The sequence below is a fragment of the Anomaloglossus baeobatrachus genome, chromosome 5, assembly GCF_048569485.1.
Source record: "Anomaloglossus baeobatrachus isolate aAnoBae1 chromosome 5, aAnoBae1.hap1, whole genome shotgun sequence".
Classification (NCBI taxonomy): Eukaryota; Metazoa; Chordata; class Amphibia; order Anura; family Aromobatidae; genus Anomaloglossus; species Anomaloglossus baeobatrachus.
The window spans coordinates 525,376,301-525,395,187 of record NC_134357.1 but is presented as its reverse complement, the minus strand read 5'-3'; the positions used below and the strand labels follow the sequence as shown (position 1 = coordinate 525,395,187).

The 18,887-nt window shown below is 44.8% G+C and overlaps 1 protein-coding gene across 1 annotated transcript in view; it reads right to left on the bottom strand.

Annotated features, from left to right (window-relative positions):
* The window catches only part of LOC142312097 (uncharacterized), a 66,213-nt gene extending 48,516 nt beyond the window's left edge, over positions 1-17,697 (bottom strand). The window contains 9 exon segments of the mRNA XM_075350976.1: positions 6,519-6,609; positions 6,807-6,904; positions 6,988-7,111; positions 7,194-7,373; positions 7,503-7,652; positions 16,930-17,027; positions 17,111-17,234; positions 17,316-17,495; positions 17,625-17,697. Of these exon segments, the coding sequence (XP_075207091.1) occupies positions 6,519-6,609; positions 6,807-6,904; positions 6,988-7,111; positions 7,194-7,373; positions 7,503-7,652; positions 16,930-17,027; positions 17,111-17,234; positions 17,316-17,495; positions 17,625-17,681 (1,102 nt within the window). The 5' untranslated portion in view covers positions 17,682-17,697.
* Between the last annotated feature and the right edge of the window lie 1,190 nt (positions 17,698-18,887).

The following is an 18,887-nucleotide window of genomic DNA, read 5'->3' as shown; positions in this document are numbered from 1 at the left end:
TATAGGGGCAATGGGCAGCACTATGGGGGCGATATCTAACACAGGGGGACTTGTGCGATCTATATAGGGGCCAAGGGCAGCACTATGGGGGCGATATCTAACACAGGGGGACTTGTGCGATCTATAGGGGCCATGGGCAGCACAGGGGAACGTGGGCTATATTCAATATGAGGGGGCCATATCCAGATTAAGGGGGGCTAATTTTAGGATGGGGGGCTATGAGGGACATTTACCCTATATGATTTGTTAGAGAGACACTGGCATTATAAGATGGACCCCATTTAACATTAAAAAAAAAAATTCTCTTTTCCTTCACCAAATTTGGGGGTGCGTCTTATAATCAGGTGCGTCTTATAAAGCGAAAAATACAGTACAATGTGTAACAAAAAAAAAATCTCAGACACTGGGATCAGACTCAGCATTAGGCCCCCTTCACACGTCAGTGATTCTGGTACGTATGTGCTTTTATTTAGGCCCCTTTCACATGTCAGTGATTCTGGTACGTTTGTGCTTTTTTTTAAACGTACCAGAATCACTGACATACGCAGACCCATTCTAATGAATGGGTCTGCTCACACGTCAGTGATTTGTCACTGCACGTGTCTCCGTGCAGCGTACCCGCGTGTGCGTGATTGCTGCACGGAGACAAGTCCATTTTTTTCTGGCATCACTGATGTTCCACGGACCACGCAGTGGTGTGGTCCGTGAAACACGTGCCAGAAAAAAACGTGCATTTAAAATAATAAACATTTTAACTCACCCGGCGTCCAGCGATGTCCTCTGAAGCCCGTTCTCCCTGCTCTTCTGTGCCGGCTGATTACTGTCGCGCATATTTATTATGCGCGACACAGCCGACCCGGAAGCAGCTCCTGCAGGGATCACCGCCGGCCGGATGCTACGTCGCGGGAGGATTCAGCACCACGGACAGCGGGAGCGGGCGCAGGTGAGTGAATCTCTAAGTGCAATCACGGGCCACGGAGAACGGAGAACGGAGCCCGGATTGCACTTAGACAACCCACGTGTGCCGTGATTGTCGGCACACGCAGGGACATGTGCGTGTTTTACACGCCAGTGAAAAACGTCTGTGTTTTTCACTGATGTGTGAAACGGGCCTTATACGTACCAGAATCACTGACATACGCAGACCCATTATAATCAATGGGTCTGATCACACATCAGTGATTTTTCACTGAACATGTCTCCGTGCAGCGTACACCCGTGGCCGTGTTTCTGCATGGAGACAAGTCAGTTGTTTTCTGGCATCACTGATAACCCACAGACCACACTATGGTGTGATCCGTGTGTGATCCGTGGAACACGTAACAAAAAATCACTGACATATTAAATATTTTCAACTTACCTTGCCTGCGATTCGCTCTGCAGCCTCCGCTCTCGGCAGCTCCTGCCTGGCTCATGAATATTCATGAGACCAGGAATAGCCGACCAGGAAGTAGCTGCTGAGAGCGGTGGGCGGACACTGCAGAGCCGAGGAGTTCAGCACCATGGACAGCAGTAGTGAAGGCAGGTGAGTAATGTCCATATGCAATCACGGATCACGGATTGCACATGGACAACACACGTGTGCCGTGAATCAAGGAACACGGAGGGACATGTGCGTGTTTTTCACGTCAGTGAAGAACATCAGTGTTTTTCACTGACGTGTGAAACGGGCCTTACAAAGGTGTTATCATGTAAAGTGACATGTCAGATTGGAGAAATGGGGCCTGGATAGGAGCAGAAAACTGGCTGCAGTGGAAAGCCATGAAATAAGAGCGGCTTTGCTACTAACTACTATAGAGAAACACTGTGACTATAGACAATAACTCATCTACTGAAATGATCGCCCTCCACCCCGACAGCCTTCACCGTCAGTGATTTAGTAACTACAGGTGACACTTCTGGAGTAATTACAGTATGTGGCTCGGGGGCTCTCGGCAATCCAAACTATTGTAGGGGCCAAAATCTTCTGTCAGATGAGTTTCTTGAAGACATTAGACATTTAGAGAGAACGTTAACCTAGTCCAGTAAATCAGAGTTGTACTCATTTACGATGGACCATTGGCGCTACTATGAGTTTTGGCCAGAAAAGTAGAGGAAGTATTAGTGCTCCCCATTTCAGGAGCGATTGTGCAGTAATCTGAATTCCTTAGGATCGGAAACAAAATAGAATTCATGATGATCCTATAGATGTGAGTAACTGTATTTTAGAGCCATCAACCACGCACAGCTTAGCAATTTATCATGGCGGAGGTGTCATGTTCTTGTGTAGTTAATCACAATCCTCTTTGAAGGAGACAAGTGGGATTGGAAAGAACATCTGTGCTCTATCCCCACAAAGCAGGACCTGGAGACCATGTTTAAAGGGAACCTGTCACCTAGAATATTGAACACCCGGAAAAGAAGCCTGCTGCAATGCGCGCAGGATAGAATGAGCGACGGGGACGTCACTCCATGGTATCACGCCCACAGGGGCGTGATACCACGGAAAGTATGGAGACGTCCATAGGGCAAGGCGCTGCCCCTGTGACCACATTCCCTGCTATTTACATTCGAAATATGAAGGTAATAAAACGTTTTTTATTACTTTCATATTATACAATTTTACAGCACAGGGATGGGTAGGGAGGTGTAATTAGGGCACACATGCATCTGCTGATAGGTCAGAACACATATTCTAGGTGACAGGTTCCCTTTAATAGACTAGAGGAGACTCAATAGGCATCAGAGTGTATGACTAAAGCAGGCTTTACACGCTACAACATATCTAACGATGTGTCGGCAGGGTCACGTCGTAGGTGACGCACATCCGGCATCGTTAGTGGTGTTGTAGCGTGTGACAGCTACGTGCGACTGTGATTGAACGTAAAACCGTTCATCGCATACGCGTCGTTCATTTCCTAAAAATTGCACATCGGGTTGTTCAATGTTCCCGAGGTAGCACACATCGCATTTTTTGACACCCCGGGAACGATGAACAGATCTTACCTGCGTCCAGCGTCTCTCGCCGGCAATGGGGAAGGAAGGAGGTGGGCGGGATGTTTACGTCCCGCTCATCTCCGCCCCTCCGCTTCTATTGGCCGGCTGCCGTATGACGTCGCTGTGACGCCGAACGTTCCTCCCACTCCAGGAAGTGGATGTTCGCCGCCCATATCGAGGTCGTATGGAAGGGTAAGTACGTGTGACAGCAATTAATCGTTTGTGCGACACGGTCAACAAATTGAACGTGTCGCACAGACGATGGGGGCGTGTCTCATCGCATATGATATCGTATGCAGAATTGAAAGGTGTAAAGCAGGCTTTAGAGTCTGACACAACGTCTTTACATTTAACAATAGAGAACCAATATCTTATGTCTGAACATACATCTCAGATCTCAGACATTCTAACATATATAGATGATATAGAGAACCATTACCGACTAAACCATCTCTCTATTTGTTGCCTGTCTGAAGGAATCTCTTGCCATATGTAGGAGAAAAACATTAATACTTTATCCTATGATTTACTTGGGAAGAAAGAGGACTCGCGTATGGAAATGGATATACTTCACAGAGATATTGGTCCCAAGTCCACCGTGGCCTGAAGACCACGTGATGTTGTATCCTGCATTCATTATTACAAGGAGAAGTAAATTCTTTCACAAGCTGCAAGATCTAAATAGAATACACAACTGGAAGACTGAGGCATGGCTATCCTTCCAGATCTGGCCAGGAGCACACTATAACTTCGTAAAGCCTAATGATCACTCACTCAGTTTCTTCGAGACCCAAGGGATCTCCTACCACTGGAGGTTTTCTCATTTCAATTTTTTGCAAAAAAAGATAGCCGCTCCACAGAATTCAAGAATTTGGGGGACCTTCCGACCAACTTATCTACCTTCAACTTGCCTCAGATCCATCTGCCAGAATGGCCTGCACTTCATACTCTACCTTCTTTGATCCACATGCTAATTGTGAGACAGAGCTGTCACCAAAATCGCAACACTTATCCCTCAGTGATGGGCCTCTTAAGACATGAGGTCTTCTCCAGGATGACTGATCTGTACTTATTACCATCACTAGATTTACAATTTGGTCATTATTGATGCCTTTAAATGGTGGCCAGGAGTTTGGTTTGAGAAATTGTATCAGGAAATATTTTTTTATTTTTTTTTTTACACCTAATCTATCATTGTCACTTCCTTTTCCGACTTCTATTATCTTTTTTTCTGCTTTCTCTCTTTCACCTTTATTCTTTCTATATTGGTGGGTATACTATACATGTTTTGGATATTTGAGTAATACGGGTCTCTTGTGGAGATTATCCCTGTCTTGGCTTCCTCAACCCCACTTAGATTTTGGGACCTGTTGATAAGGTCCACTTTTCTCCTACTAGGAGGTAATAGTTTAGTGTGGCCTATGGAAGTTGTCTCTTCCAGTTTCGCATTTCTCCCCAGGTTCGTCTCGTCTATATCCTATCTTAGGCTAAGTTCACACTTCCGTTGTTTTGCATCAGTCACAATCCGTAGCCTTGAGGAATTACGGTATCCTGCAAAATATTTTGCAGGAATCCTGTTTTTTCCCATAGACTTCTATTAGTGACGTATTGCGACTGATGATGCTGCGTTGCATCCGCTGCGTCGCGGTCAGTCGTTTTTTAACTGACCGCCGGGCGGGAGCAACGCAGCCTGTAACGTTTTTTGAGCAGCGCGATCCGTAGGATTTTGCTGCGCATGCTCTCTCTGGCTCCCTGCCCCCGTAACCAGGATAAACATCGGGTAACCAAGCAATGCGCTTTGGTTAGTTACCCGATATTTACAGTGGTTACGGGTGCAGGGAGCCAGCGCTAAGCTGGTATCCAAGATAAATATCGGGTAACCAAGCAAAAAGTGCTTTGCTTATACCCGATATTTAGCCTGGATACAGTGTGCAAGGAGGCCGACACTTCACCACTCGGCTCCGCCCCCTCCCGCACTCTGCATGTGTACACACTCACACACACACACTCACGCTCACTTGTCCCCAGCCCTGCAGTCCCCGCGGCACCGAAGTCCTCAGCTCCACGGCCCCGCTCGGCTCCGCCCCCTCGCGCTCCGCATGTATACACACACACACACACACACACACTCTCACTCACCTGTCTCCAGCCATGCAGACCGCGGCACTGACGTCCTCAGCTCCGCTCCCGAACTCCGCCCTCCGAACTCCAGCACCCCGAACTCCGCCCCCAGCACACAACAGAGTCCAACAATTAAATTCTTTGTCATCCGTTGTCATCCGTTGTACAACGCATCAGTCACATGCGTCAAGCAACGCATGTGACTGATGCAAAACAACGGAAGTGTGAACTTAGCCTTAGTCGTTCTCCCTCCCTTTCTCTAATTGTGACATTTACATCTTCTATTGTAAATAGTTCTTTGAAAAGGAGTCAGATATATTATCTACATACAAAGGGTCTCAATAGCTATGCTTCAGGAAACATACTTTAAGGGCTCTTTAGTTCAAGTATTCAAATAGATACTACAATGCCTGTTCCCTTTCTACTAACCCAAATAATAAACCGAAGGGTGTTTCTATTGCTTTCCACAAATCCCTTCCCCACCAGATTTTGGAGTTGCGAGTTGATCCGGACGGTAGATACATTTTCCTTATAGTGTGTATTATAACATTTATTTCCTCAACACAGAACAAAGACCATTTGGAGTCAAAGTTTTGCAGTCATTGGCTGAGTTCACCGGGGGTGCCTCTATCATTCTGATGAGATACTATGTAGATACAAGAGGGATGGGCTCTGCCTCTAGCTCCTCCCTCTCCCTCCTCCCTGTTTCCAGCTTCTCCCTCAACCTCAAGTTCCTCCCTCTGCCTCTAGCTACTCCCTCCTCTCGTCATCATAGAGTCTCAGCAGTAATAACAGATTGGAAATATTACATTTTCTTTATGTCCCATGTGTAACTCAGAGGCTGCAGATCTATTTCACATGTATTGCGATTGCCCGAAAAGTAGGAATTACACTGCTCATGGAATGGTGTCTCGTCATAAAAGGGAAGTTTAGCAAGAAAGACTGGACCTTTCTAACGACCCGATCAGCACATTCAGCAGAAGGGAAAGAAGGAAGATTCAGCAATAAGATTCCAAGATTCTAGGAAGTCACCAGCATCATTACCCTCCGCTTTCTCTTAGGGGTCCACCATACAGATTAGATTTTTCTTCCCATGATTTTCTGAATTGTCTGCACATTCTACGTACGCTGTCATTTGGCTTTACAGATTAGAGATCTGGGCAGCTAAGGGTTAACATCTTTTAATTTCAGGGGATAGAGTGGATCCTACCTGTAAGATCTGGCTGATACAGATCTCACTCCAACAGAAGGGCGTCCAATGCCCAAAATAATGGGGACAGCTTGGGGTAGAGGAGAATGTGGTGGTCTAGCAGCAGAATGGTGACAATTTGATATGGCCGGACTACAACCCTGATAAAGCAGCCACAGCCGGGGACTGAGAAGAATCTGTGACTTCTCTGCATTTAGTGGTCACTACTTACATGGGCGGTCATCTGTAGGAATCTCCTCTTTACTCCGCTCATCACCCCTCACATATGTCTCTGTAGTATTAATATGGGTCAGATCTTCCCCCTGAAACAAATATTGTAAAAGACACAGACAGATGAAGAAGTCCCATCTATGATCAGCTCTAATCCTGCCATCTCCACCGTTCTCATTACACAAGTATAACACATATAATACTGGAGGATAAAACAAGACTGAGCACAAGCCCTTCACAGCCGTCTACACATCATAGGGAGATTTCATGGCACCTTCTCTCCATCTACCTGATGATCCTGAGGAACATCGGGATCTTCTTGTTTACAGTCCTGTGGGAGAAGAGGACGGGGACATCTCTCTGGTGTTATCCTCTCACTGGATAGACCTGGAGGAGACACATACAGGGACTGAATTCATTTCTTACATACAGATAATTATAGGCCGTGTGTATTTAGTCCTGTCTATTACCTGGTGATGTGAGGGGCTGGGGAACCGCCATCATGACGTCCTTGTACAGATCTTTGTGTCCTTCTAAATACTCCCACTCCTCCATGGAGAAATAGATAGTGACATCCTGACACCTTATAGGAACCTGACACATACAATGATACCGTCACCCCCCGATCCCTTCATAGCGTTACTGTATAATGTCCCAGCATTCCCAGCAGTGTCACCTCTCCAGTCAGCAGCTCAATCATCTTGTAGGTGAGTTCTAGGATCTTCTGGTCATTGATGTCCTCATGTATCGGGGGGTGAGGTGGAGGCCCCGTGATTGGGCTCAGGGGTCTTCCCCATCCCTCAGACACAGGGGCCTGACAGTGCTCACAAGAGGTCTTCTTCACTACTGTGTAATCCTGGTTATGGAGAGACACAGTAATAAATCTCACTCCAGACATTTCCAGAGTCCTCACCTCTCCAGTTCTGTCCATCTGTTATTCCCATAGATAAGAATGATGTAATGTGACGTCATCAGAATCTCTCACCTCTCCAGTAAGCCGGAAGAGGATCTCTAGGGTGAGGTGTAATATCCTCTCCGCCATCTTGTCCCTGTCCATTTCCATCCTTGATGGATCAATCAGGAGAATACTCTTATATAGAAGAGCTCCACTGAGAGGATCCGATTTTGTAGAGACCTGAATGGGGAGAAGATGACGATGTGACATCATAAAGAATCCTGTATAGTAACATAATTACTGGAGACTTTATATCCGATCACTGGCTGCAGAAATAACGCTAACATGTATGGCATGAAGGAGAAGACAATTCATAGTTTGGGGTATGGGAACCAAAATGAAGATTCTTGAACCAATAATATTGAGAAGTGGCTTTTCTTCCACATGTATGGCATGTGACTAATTTATAAGTATTCATAGGTTTTCACCTGTTGGGTTTTTGTTTTGTTTGTGGGGTTTTAGATTTCCTGATTTTTTTGGCTGATTCTTAAACTGCAATTTTTTTTATAGTTACTGTGGAAAATTGGTACTGAAAAAAATTTGGGTGTGTGGGTGGACGAGAAAAACAACCAGTTCCAGGAAACTGCTGCCAAGGCACATAACATAATAGGATGTAGTGAACGAGGCACAGATGCTCTATATAAGAACAGTTTTGCCTCTATACAAGTCACTAGTGCGGCCACACTTACAATATTCTGCACAATTTCGGGCTCCAGTGAATGAGGAGGACATAACTGAACTAGAGCGGGTGCAGAGAAGAGCGAACATTAAAGGAATGGAAGGTCTGCAATAGGAGGACAGGTTAGCAAGCCTGGGGTTATTCATTTTGGAAACACAAAGGATACGGGGCGATTTTATTACAATGTATAAGTATATTAGGGGCATTACTGAGATATTTCTAATGAGCTTTTTACAACTGAGGCCTGCAATGATGACAAAAGAATCAATCATAATCACAGATGGGGATTCTTTACTGTAAGAGCAGTGAGAATATGGAACTCTCCGACACATGATGTGATAAATGTTGATAGACTACAAAAATTCAAGGTGGGCTTGGATGCCTTCCATGAAAAGTTTATTATCGCAGGTTGTCAGGACTAGATTTTGTGATGGGACATTGATCCAGGGGACTAGTCTGATATTTTTAAAGTCATGAAGGAATTTTGCCCCTTGTAAAGGTATTCACACCCCCAGAAAGTTTCCGCTTATTTTAATGTCATACCCACAAATGTAAATGCATTTTATTGTGATTTTATGTGATATACCAGCATTAAGTAACAAGCATTTGTGAAGTGTAAAGGAAATGATAGATGATTTTCTAAATATTTAAAACTATAAATTTGAATATTGTGACGTGCATTTGTATTCAGTCCCTTGTAGTATGATGCCCCTGAGTGACTAATTGCCTCCAGAAGTCACATAATTAGTAAATTCAGTCACCTGTATCATTTATTCTCAGTATAACTACAGCTGTTTTGTGAAGATTTCACGAGTTTTATTTCAGAACATTAGGGATCAAACAGCATCTTGTAAACCAAGGAACCCATCAGACAGGTCAGGTATAAAGTTGTGGAGAAGAGTAAAGAAGGGTTCAGTTTTAAAAAAAAAAAAAAATAGCCAAAGCTCTGAACATCTCACTAAGCACTATTCAATCCATCATCAAAAAATAGCAGGAGTATAGTGTGGAGACAAGAGGGTCAGTGGCTACGGTCGTCTGCTGGCCTAGCTGTCTTCAGAAAGACTGCTCGGACCAGGGATCATCCCACTGAACGCCTTTACTCTTTCCTTGTGGGCAGAACACTACTCAGACAACACAGGGTGAGGGATCCACAGCTTGGTAGGACGTTACTGGTTCATCAACAGGAAAAATCATATTGTACATTTCCAGGAAGATCCCAAGATGGTACAAGCGACAGAGTCTCTCCCATCTGTTGGCTCGCGAGGGATTAGAATCTTTGTGACTTCGGGGCTTCCTGGGCCAACTATCCCAGCCAGCAGCACCTCGCTTTTGATGAGCACCCGCTGAGAGGAGATAGCGGCAAGCTTAGAAAGATAACTTAGCACAGCAAGATATGAAGCCAGGCTACTGAATTGTCCTATATTGACACCGAACTTAGGGCTGGTTCACACTAAGCGACAGCGAGGTCGCTGTTACGTCACCATTTTCTGTGACGTAACAGCGACCTTGTAAGTCGCTGTTATGATCGCTGTTTAGCTGTCAAACACAGCAGCCGAAGCAGCGATCATAACCGCGGGAGCAGGGAGCCGCGCACACTGCTTAGCGCTGACTCCTTGCTCTCCTAGCTACAGTACACATCGGGTTAATTAACCCGATGTGTACTGCAGCTACATGTGCAGAGAGCCGGAGCCGGCAGCACAGGCAGCGTGAGAGCTGCGGAGGCTGGTAACTAAGGTAAATATCGGGTAACCACCTTGGTTACCCGATGTTTACCCTGGTTACAGCTTACCGCAGCTGCCAGATGCCGGCTCCTGCTCCCTGCTCGCTTCATTTCGTCGCTCTCTCGCTGTCACACACAGCGATCTGTGTGTCACAGCGGGAGAGCGCCTTTGAAGAAAACGAACCAGGGCTGTGTGTAACGAGCAGCGATCTCGCAGCAGGGGCCAGATCGCTGCTCAGTGTCACACACAGCGAGATCGCTAATGAGGTCACTGTTGCGTCACCAAAACCGTGCCGTAGCAGCGATTTCGGTAGCGATCTCGCTATGTGTGAAGCACCCCTTAGTGTGGACACTCAATCTACATAGCACACGGTAGCCCAGAACTCCCGGACTCAAGCAATCCACCAGCCTCAGCCTCCCAGGAAGCTGGGATCACAGGTGCGCGCCACTATACCGAGCTTAAAGTCTGTGTTTTGCTGTGTTCTCCAGGCTGCTCTACACTGGTTATTCACAGGCGCGGTCCCACTACTGATCTGCACTGCAGTTTTGACCTGCTCCGTTTCCGACCTGGGCCGATTCACCCCTACTTAAGACAACCTGGTAGCTCTGAGCTCCCCCAAAGTCACCATATTGACACCGAACTTACTGTGGACACTCAATCTACACCCAGCTGGGTGTAGTGGCGCGCACCTGTGATCCCAGCTTCCTGGGAGGCTGAGTCTGGTGGATTGCTTGAGTCCGGGAGTTCTGGGCTACCGTGTGCTATGTAGATTGAGTGTCCACACTAAGTTCGGTGTCAATATGGTGACTTTGGGGGAGCTCAGAGCTACCAGGTTGTCTTAAGTAGGGGTGAATCGGCCCAGGTCGGAAACGGAGCAGGTCAAAACTGCCGTGCAGATCAGTAGTGGGACCGCGCCTGTGAATAACCAGTGTAGAGCAGCCTGGAGAACACAGCAAAACACAGACTTTACTGAATTGTCCTAACCTGGGTTCTCCAGGCACAATTGTGGGCTCAGCATTGAGCAGTGTAGCAGATCTATGATCTTCTAGCTAAAAATGTGTATTTTAGGCTGAAGTCCTGCAAAATGAATGTGGAAACAGGAGCAAAGCTCTTTTTATATCACTCAGTTCTCATTTCAGAGTATTGTATCTTACAGGATTGGTGGGAGATGGCTGTTCTCTCATTGGTTCAGTTCAATTTGACTGCATAATATTCCTCTAATTGACGTAGTCAAAGAGGCTGACGCAATCCATATTTAACAGGCAATAGGGCTCCGGTCACTCTGACATTAAACAATGGCTAACATCTCTTGATTTGGCAATCAAAGAAACAAAGGGTCTGCCCTAATTAAGAACAGTTCACCCCTCTCACAAATCTCCAGATGCTTAGTTGTCAGATATAGCACAACTGCAAAACGACAAAGACATGGTCGTCCACTTAAACTGACATTCCAAGCAAAAAGAGCAGTAATTATAGGGAAGCAGCCAAGAGGCCTATGGTCGGAGGCAAAGCAGGATAGATCCAGAGCTCAGGGGTAGAATTTGTCCACAGGACAACTATAAGTCATAAACTCCACATATTTGGTCTTTATTGAATAATGAATATTTTTAAAAGCAAAAGAATAAGAATTGAAAATTGCTTCACAGACGTCTTCATCCAATTTACCTGAGATAGAGCTGTTTTATAAAGTAGAAGGGACAATAATGTCACCTCTAGATGTGTAAAGCTGAGGGCGACAAAATAGCATACATGAATCGCTCATGGGTGGGCCATTGTTTCCACTCAACCTACACAGCTTATTCCAGAGGTGTCAGTATCTTAGTCCACAAAGCAATCCCATTTGAGATCATTTCATCCACAGTAGATCAGGAAGGTAGATTCATTTGCGTGCACTGTAAAATATTTAACAAGGAGCTCCTTCTGATAACAGTTTATATACCGCCTCCATATAATAATACTGTTATGAACAAAATTGCAGAAATGATTAGCAAGACCACCAATGTACAGGTGGTGTGCACGGGGGATTTCAACAATATCATTCACCCATATTGGGACAAACACAATGCAGGTACACACTTAGAACACTATCATAACTCCAAATTTGGGGACACGGTGGCTGAACTGGCACTTTCAGATCTGTGGCGAATCAGAAACCCTGGAATCAAGCAATTCTCGTGCTATTCCAAAACACACAACACTTTGTCCAGAATAGACCTGATCTTGGGCTCGGAGGGTATACTACCAAAGGTGGAAAACACAGAATACCTTCCTAGAGGTTTATCAGACCATTCCCCATGGTTGACATGACTTAATATTTTACCTGGGCTTGATCTTGAGCTTGTGGTCCTTTTAATCCTTTTTGGCTACAGATTATAGATGTGGACCCGGTTGAACTAGCCCTTGAATACTATTTTCAGGACAACTGTACTGGGGAGATGTCGCTTAACGCTGTTTGGGATGCCATGAAGGCCTATCTAAGGGGGTCACTGATACAGGGGGTCAGTAGATCTAAAATTAAGTCGGCACAATTTGAAATTTTTCTTAAAGAACGGGTCCAGACGACAGAACAGAAATATATTCTTTCAGGGGATACACGGGACTTACTGGAATGGAGGGAGGCACAAGAAGCATATGACTCTCACATTAAAGAACGGGCCACTAACAAAAGACTTTTTTCACAACAGAGATTGTTTGAAGAGGGCGAAAAAGCGGGTCATTTATTAGCGGTGATTGCTAAAGCACAAAGGGGGAAGACATTTGTGGGGGCGCTAAGGGACAAAACCGGGACCATAGTCAATCAACCTGACCAAATTTTGGCTACCTTCTCTGAATTCTACGAACAACTTTACAGTACTAAACTGCAATATGATAGCTAACAGATAGCTTCTTACCTGAAAGACATCCCCTTGCCCCCACTTTCAGATGAGGACCGGGTATACCTAAACAGTCCACTCACACTGGAAGAGTTGCATTTAGCAGTGTCCTCCATGCCCAATAATAAGTCACCGGGTTCAGATGGGATCCCCACAGAGATTTACAAAAAGTTTGGAGACATCCTGCTCCCCCAGCTGCTGTCGACCTTCCAGCAAGCAGACAAAAATGGCTCCTTGACCCAGTCAATGCGAGATGCAGTGATAGTTGTCATACCTAAACCAGGTAAGGATCCCCTCATCCCTGACTCTTATAGACCTATCTCTCTGTTACCTACAGATATCAAAATAATAGGTAAAGTACTAGCTTCCAGACTTAATAAGGTTATACTTTCACTAATCCATTCGGACCAGTCGGGGTTCATGCCTTCCAGATCAACGGCAGTGAATATACGACGGTTACACCTCAACCTACAATTGCCAGTTGATAACATAGGGGATAGAGTAATTTGCTCCCTAGACGCTGCTAAGGCTTTCGACTCTATTGAGTGGGAGTTTCTCTGGGCAGTACTTGACAGATTTGGACTGGGGAGGGACTTTATTTCCTGGGTAAGACTTCTATATAATAACCCTACTGCTAGGATTAAAGTTAATGGATGCCTTACTTCTCCTTTCCACCTAGGTAGCGGCACCCGCCAGGGATGCCCGCTATCCCCCTTACCATTTGCTCTGGCCGTTAAGCCTATGGCGGCAATGGTTAGATCCAATCCAGACATAACAGGGTTCAGGAGGGGTGGTCAGGAGGAAAAAATAGCGTTATACGCAGACGACACACTCCTTTTTCTGGCCAATGCAAAATCATCACTGCCAAGAGCAATGGGGGTTATACAAGAATTTGGGAAGTACTCAGGTCTATCAATTAACTGGGAAAAGTCTGTATTACTTCCGGCGGATGGAACCACAAACTCACTTAACTACATACAGTCGGGCCTACAGGTTGTTGCCCAGTTTAAATATTTGGGGATAATAGTCACCACTCGTGTTGAGGATGAGAATCTCAACCCAACCCCTATTCTGTCGAAATTTAAGGATAAGAAGGAAGTCTGGTCTCGCCTGCCCTTCTCAGCAGTTGGCCGCACTAACTTGATCAAAATGATCTGGATGCCCGAACTATTATACAAGCTACACAACTCTCCACAATGGATCCCACAAAGATTTTTCCATAAGGTAAATGCATTATTCCGGGAATTGATCTGGAGCGGAAAGATGCCGCGCATTAGGCTCCAGACCCTGCAGAGGGATAAAAGTAGTGGAGGTCTGGCGGTACCCAATCCATGGGTTTACTATCTGGCGGCGTAGCTTCAGCACATTAGGGGATGGGAGGACCCTGGAGGGGGGGCACAGTATATGATTCTACAACAATATTTTCACTCCACTAGTCTATACGAGGTTCTAGAGGCAGGAGGCTTCGGAGCTGCTGCTAATAGTTGCCCAACCCTACTACTAATCCAAAAACTTTGGGATAAAACTAAAAAACTACAAGACATTCAGGAAATTTCACAATACACCTCTATATGGAAAACTCCATGGTTACCTAACTTGCATCGTTTAGAGGGGTTTGGGAGCTGGGCTTTGAGAGGAATAAATAGATTCACACATATTGTGGAGGGGGCCAAATCAGAGGCTTCCCTCAGTTGCAAGCGGAGTTTGGGATCCAGAATTCGGAGTTTTATAAGTACTTGCAACGGAGACATGCCTATCAGACAGAAATCTCTATTACGGGTAGATCATTGGAGCAGAACAAAGTCATGCAACATCTAGAGGCTCAGCGGGAGTGATCTCTCGTTTATATTGGGATCTATTATATCTGGTGCACCGGAATTGTCCAGTAAACGCAAAAGAAAAATGGGAACGAGCTATAGGACCTATTGAGGACAACCAATGAGTAGACATTTTAGAAAGAATTCCTAGTCTATCATTGGGGAAGGCATACAGACTGTCACACCTGTACATAATTCACCAAGTATATCGCACTCCTAGATTCCTGTTTGATATTGGAGTTAGAACTGACCCCTTCTGCCCGCGATGCAAAATATGTTCCGCAGATCTATTACATATGATGTGGTCGTGTCCTCATATTGAACATTACTGGAGGGAGGTGACAGAGATAATCGATAGAGTATATACGATAGAGACGTGCTTAACTCCCTTTGTATGTATTCTGGGATACGTGGAGGATTTACCTTTGGAGGAGGAGGGCAAAGTGGCCGTATCTAGACTATTATATATTGCCAGGAAACTAATCGCTCAACACTGGATCTCGGACCACAGTCCTACAATATTTGAATACGTCAAAAAAGTTAATTGGGTGATAAATGTGGAGAAAAGTATATACCGGAAAAGAAATGGCGTCATCAAATTTGAAAAAATATGGGCACGATGGATAGACGGGTCAGGGATGGCTTCGAGGGAACTGATTAGGTTTAGATTGGGCTTACTCTAAATTGATAACAAAGGGCAAAGGTCGAGAAATTTCTGCAGAACTTATCTATAATGATGACGGAGGTTTGGGGAGAAGAGAGTAGCATGGGAACAGGTTAGATTCTCTATCAAAAATGACATTTAACTGTGTACAATGCCAAAAAAAGCAAAAACTCAAAAGAAAAACAAAAGTCTAATTGGATTAATTGATAAACGTAATAATGGTACTTAAGAACTTTTGTCTAGGAATGTGTGGAGCTGCAGATCTGACATTATCTCTCCTTTCTACAAGTCTGTTTGTTTAATGTTTGTTGGGGAGGGGAGGGATGGGAAGGGAGTAGAGGCTGGGTAGCCTCCAATGTTTATTTGGTTGTAACTTGTAAAACTTTAATAAAAACATTGACTTAAAAAAAGATGTGTAAAGCTGGAAGACACATCCTCCAAGAGACTGGCACCAGTAATTCCAGTGAAAGGAGGTCCTGCAAAGTATTCACTCAGGGGCTGAATACTAATGCACATCACAATTTTGAGAGTTAAATTTCTTAACATATTTAGAAATTCATGTATAATTTCCGTGATACTTCACAAATGTTTGCTACTTTTCTTGGTATCACATAAAACCCCAATAAAATCCATTTTTTGTGAATGTAATGTGAATAAAAGTGGAAAAGTTCACCGGGTGTGAATAGTTTTTCTTGCATCATTTTGAAGAATTTGGAACAAAAAAAATAATAAAGGGGAGACAAAAAAAAGTGACTTAGAAAACACCACAATTGATGAGTTGGATGTAAGTTTTGTGGTGCGGAGCACGTTATACCGGCAGACGGGGTGTGACCGGAGGCAGAAATATTCAGGGAAGGGAAAGATTTTACACTTTCTAGATAAATCCTCTCTTCCCGGGATGTAACGGCCTCTAATGCCGGGATCACACGGCCGGATAAAGAATCATCACAGCTTCCTCCAGAAAACTAGGACAAGTCTTTTCTTATTTGTCATCCATATACAATCCGGTATTTACAGCCGCTATTAATAATTTACAAGACCATTTACAGCTTCCTCCATTACAGAACTGCAATGTATCCGTAACACAATGTCTGCTGTATGGTGGAGCTGGTGGGAATCTGATGGTTTGTGCAGACACAGACCTGAATGGACGAGTCTCCTCCGATTTATGGAAGGCACTAGAGGATGCTGGGATTATTCTCACACAGATTCAGTCAGTGAGAAAGAAAAATCCCCCATCTGCACTGCCACATCCAATAACAATGGTCTGAGGGCGAGACGTTGTGTTATTTTATGGACAGCAATGAAAATACAGTAGTGTGAACGAGAACTAAAGGGTGCTTTACACGCTGCGACATCGCTAGTGATCTCGTTAGCGATGTGACACGCCAGATTGCAGATGCGATCTACCGAGATTGCACATAGGTCGTTTTTATAGCGCCGATCACATGTGCGATCTCGGCAGATCGCATCTACGATCTGGCGTGTCACATCGCTAACGAGATCGCTAGCGATGTCGAAGCGTATAAAGCACCCTTAAAAGGAATCAAAGCTCTCATCTCTCCTAATCCTGCCATCTCCACCGCTCTCATTACACAAGTATAACACATATAATACTGGAGGATAAAACAAGACTGAGCACAAGACCTTCACAGCCGTCTACACATCATAGGGAGAGTTCATGACACCTTCTCTCCATCTACCTGATCATCCTGAGGAACATCGGGATCTTCTTGTTTATAGTCCTGTGGGAGAAGAGGACGGGGACATCTCTCTGGTGTTGTCCTCTCACTGGATAGAACTGGAGGAAACACATACAGGGACTGAATTCATTCCTTACATACAGATAATTATAGGCCGTGTGTATTTAGTCCTGTTTATTACCTGGTGATGTGAGGGGCTGGGGAACCTCCATCATGACGTCCTTGTACAGATCTTTGTGTCCTTCTAAATACTCCCACTCCTCCATGGAGAAATAGATGGTGACGTCCTGACACCTTATAGGAACCTGACACATACAATGATACCGTCACCCCCGATCCCTTCATAGCGTTACTGTATAATGTCCCAGCATTCCCAGCAGTGTCACCTCTCCAGTCAGCAGCTCAATCATCTTGTAGGTGAGTTCTAGGATCTTCTGGTCATTGATGTCCTCATGTATCAGGGTGTGAGGTGGAGGCCCCGTGATTGGGCTCAGGGGTCTTCCCCATCCCTCAGACACAGGGGCCTGACAGCGCTCACTAGAGGTCTTCTTCACTACTGTGTAATCCTGGTTATGGAGAGACACATTAATAAATCTCACTACAGACATTTCCAGAGTCCTCACCTCTCCAGTTCTGTCCATCTGTTATTCCAATAGATAATAATGATGTAATGTGACGTCATCAGAATCTCTCACCTCTCCAGTAAGCCGGAAGAGGATCTCTAGGGTGAGGTGTAATATCCTCTCCGCCATCTTGTCTCTGTCTCTATCCATCCTTCACGGGGCAATCAGGAGAATTCTCTTATATAGAAGATCTCCACTGAGAGGATCCGATATTATAAGGACCTGAATGGGAAGGAGATGAGCCCATATGTAACATTAATGGAGATAAGGGAGGTGAGATATCATTTGAGTAGGAAAAAAAATTCAACATGAAATGTGCTATGTAAGTAGTATAACTGTAAAAGTAGCACATTATAAAAAAAAAACCACAATCCTTCACACGGTAATGTGAACGGAAAAATAAAAGAGTAATTGCTCCCGGAATAAGAGTAGGAAAATACAAAAGAGCAAAAAACTAAACATTTCCCAGTTTTTCGGTTAAGAACAGGGCAATGGAATAAGGATTCGATGTTTTCTTGTTTCTAACAGAAGAAGAGGGGCCACACATGGCGTACAGATCTGTGCACTCACTGACGCGCACAATTTACCACCCATTTCTTGTATGAAGGCAGCAAAATAGTGAAAATTAACCCAATTACAAAATGTGCCCACATTATATTTCACTCTTAAACCAGAAAAATTATGTAAATAAAGTTTAGATATTCTAAACTGGTTTTGGAGCTCGTAGACTTTAACCCCTTAATGACCGCGGGCAGTAAAATTATGTCCTAGCGGTCATAGTGTTAACTCCCTCCCGCTGCTGCCGGCAGCCAGCGGAGATAGGCGCACATCTCAGCTGATTTGTACAGCTGAGATGTGTGCTAGCAGGTACGAGCAGATCCGTGATCTGCCCGTGCCTGTCAATTCTTAAATTGTGCTGTCAAAATGTGACAGTATAATCGCAATCGCCATAAAACTTTACTCACAGGCCTCCACCGGAACTCACGTGACGTGATCACGTGGATCTGATGGTTGTCATGGTGGTACATATGATGACTCCTGTAGCTCACATGACTTAGGTCCTGTAACAAGCAGCCAAGTACTGCAGGATACAGGAGATGAGCATTTTTCCCGATCTGACCGTTGCTGCTCTGATCGGGAGAAATGAATGAGCGATCAGACTGCTGATCCTTATAGCTCCCTAGGGGAACTAGTAAAATAAAAAAAAGTTTTCAAAAACGCTACGGGATGCGGAAAATGATGCAAAATGTGCGCCACTTTTTTGGAAAAACTTCTGATTTATTTTAACCCCTGACTTAAAAGTAAACCTATCCATGTTTGATGTCTACGACCTTA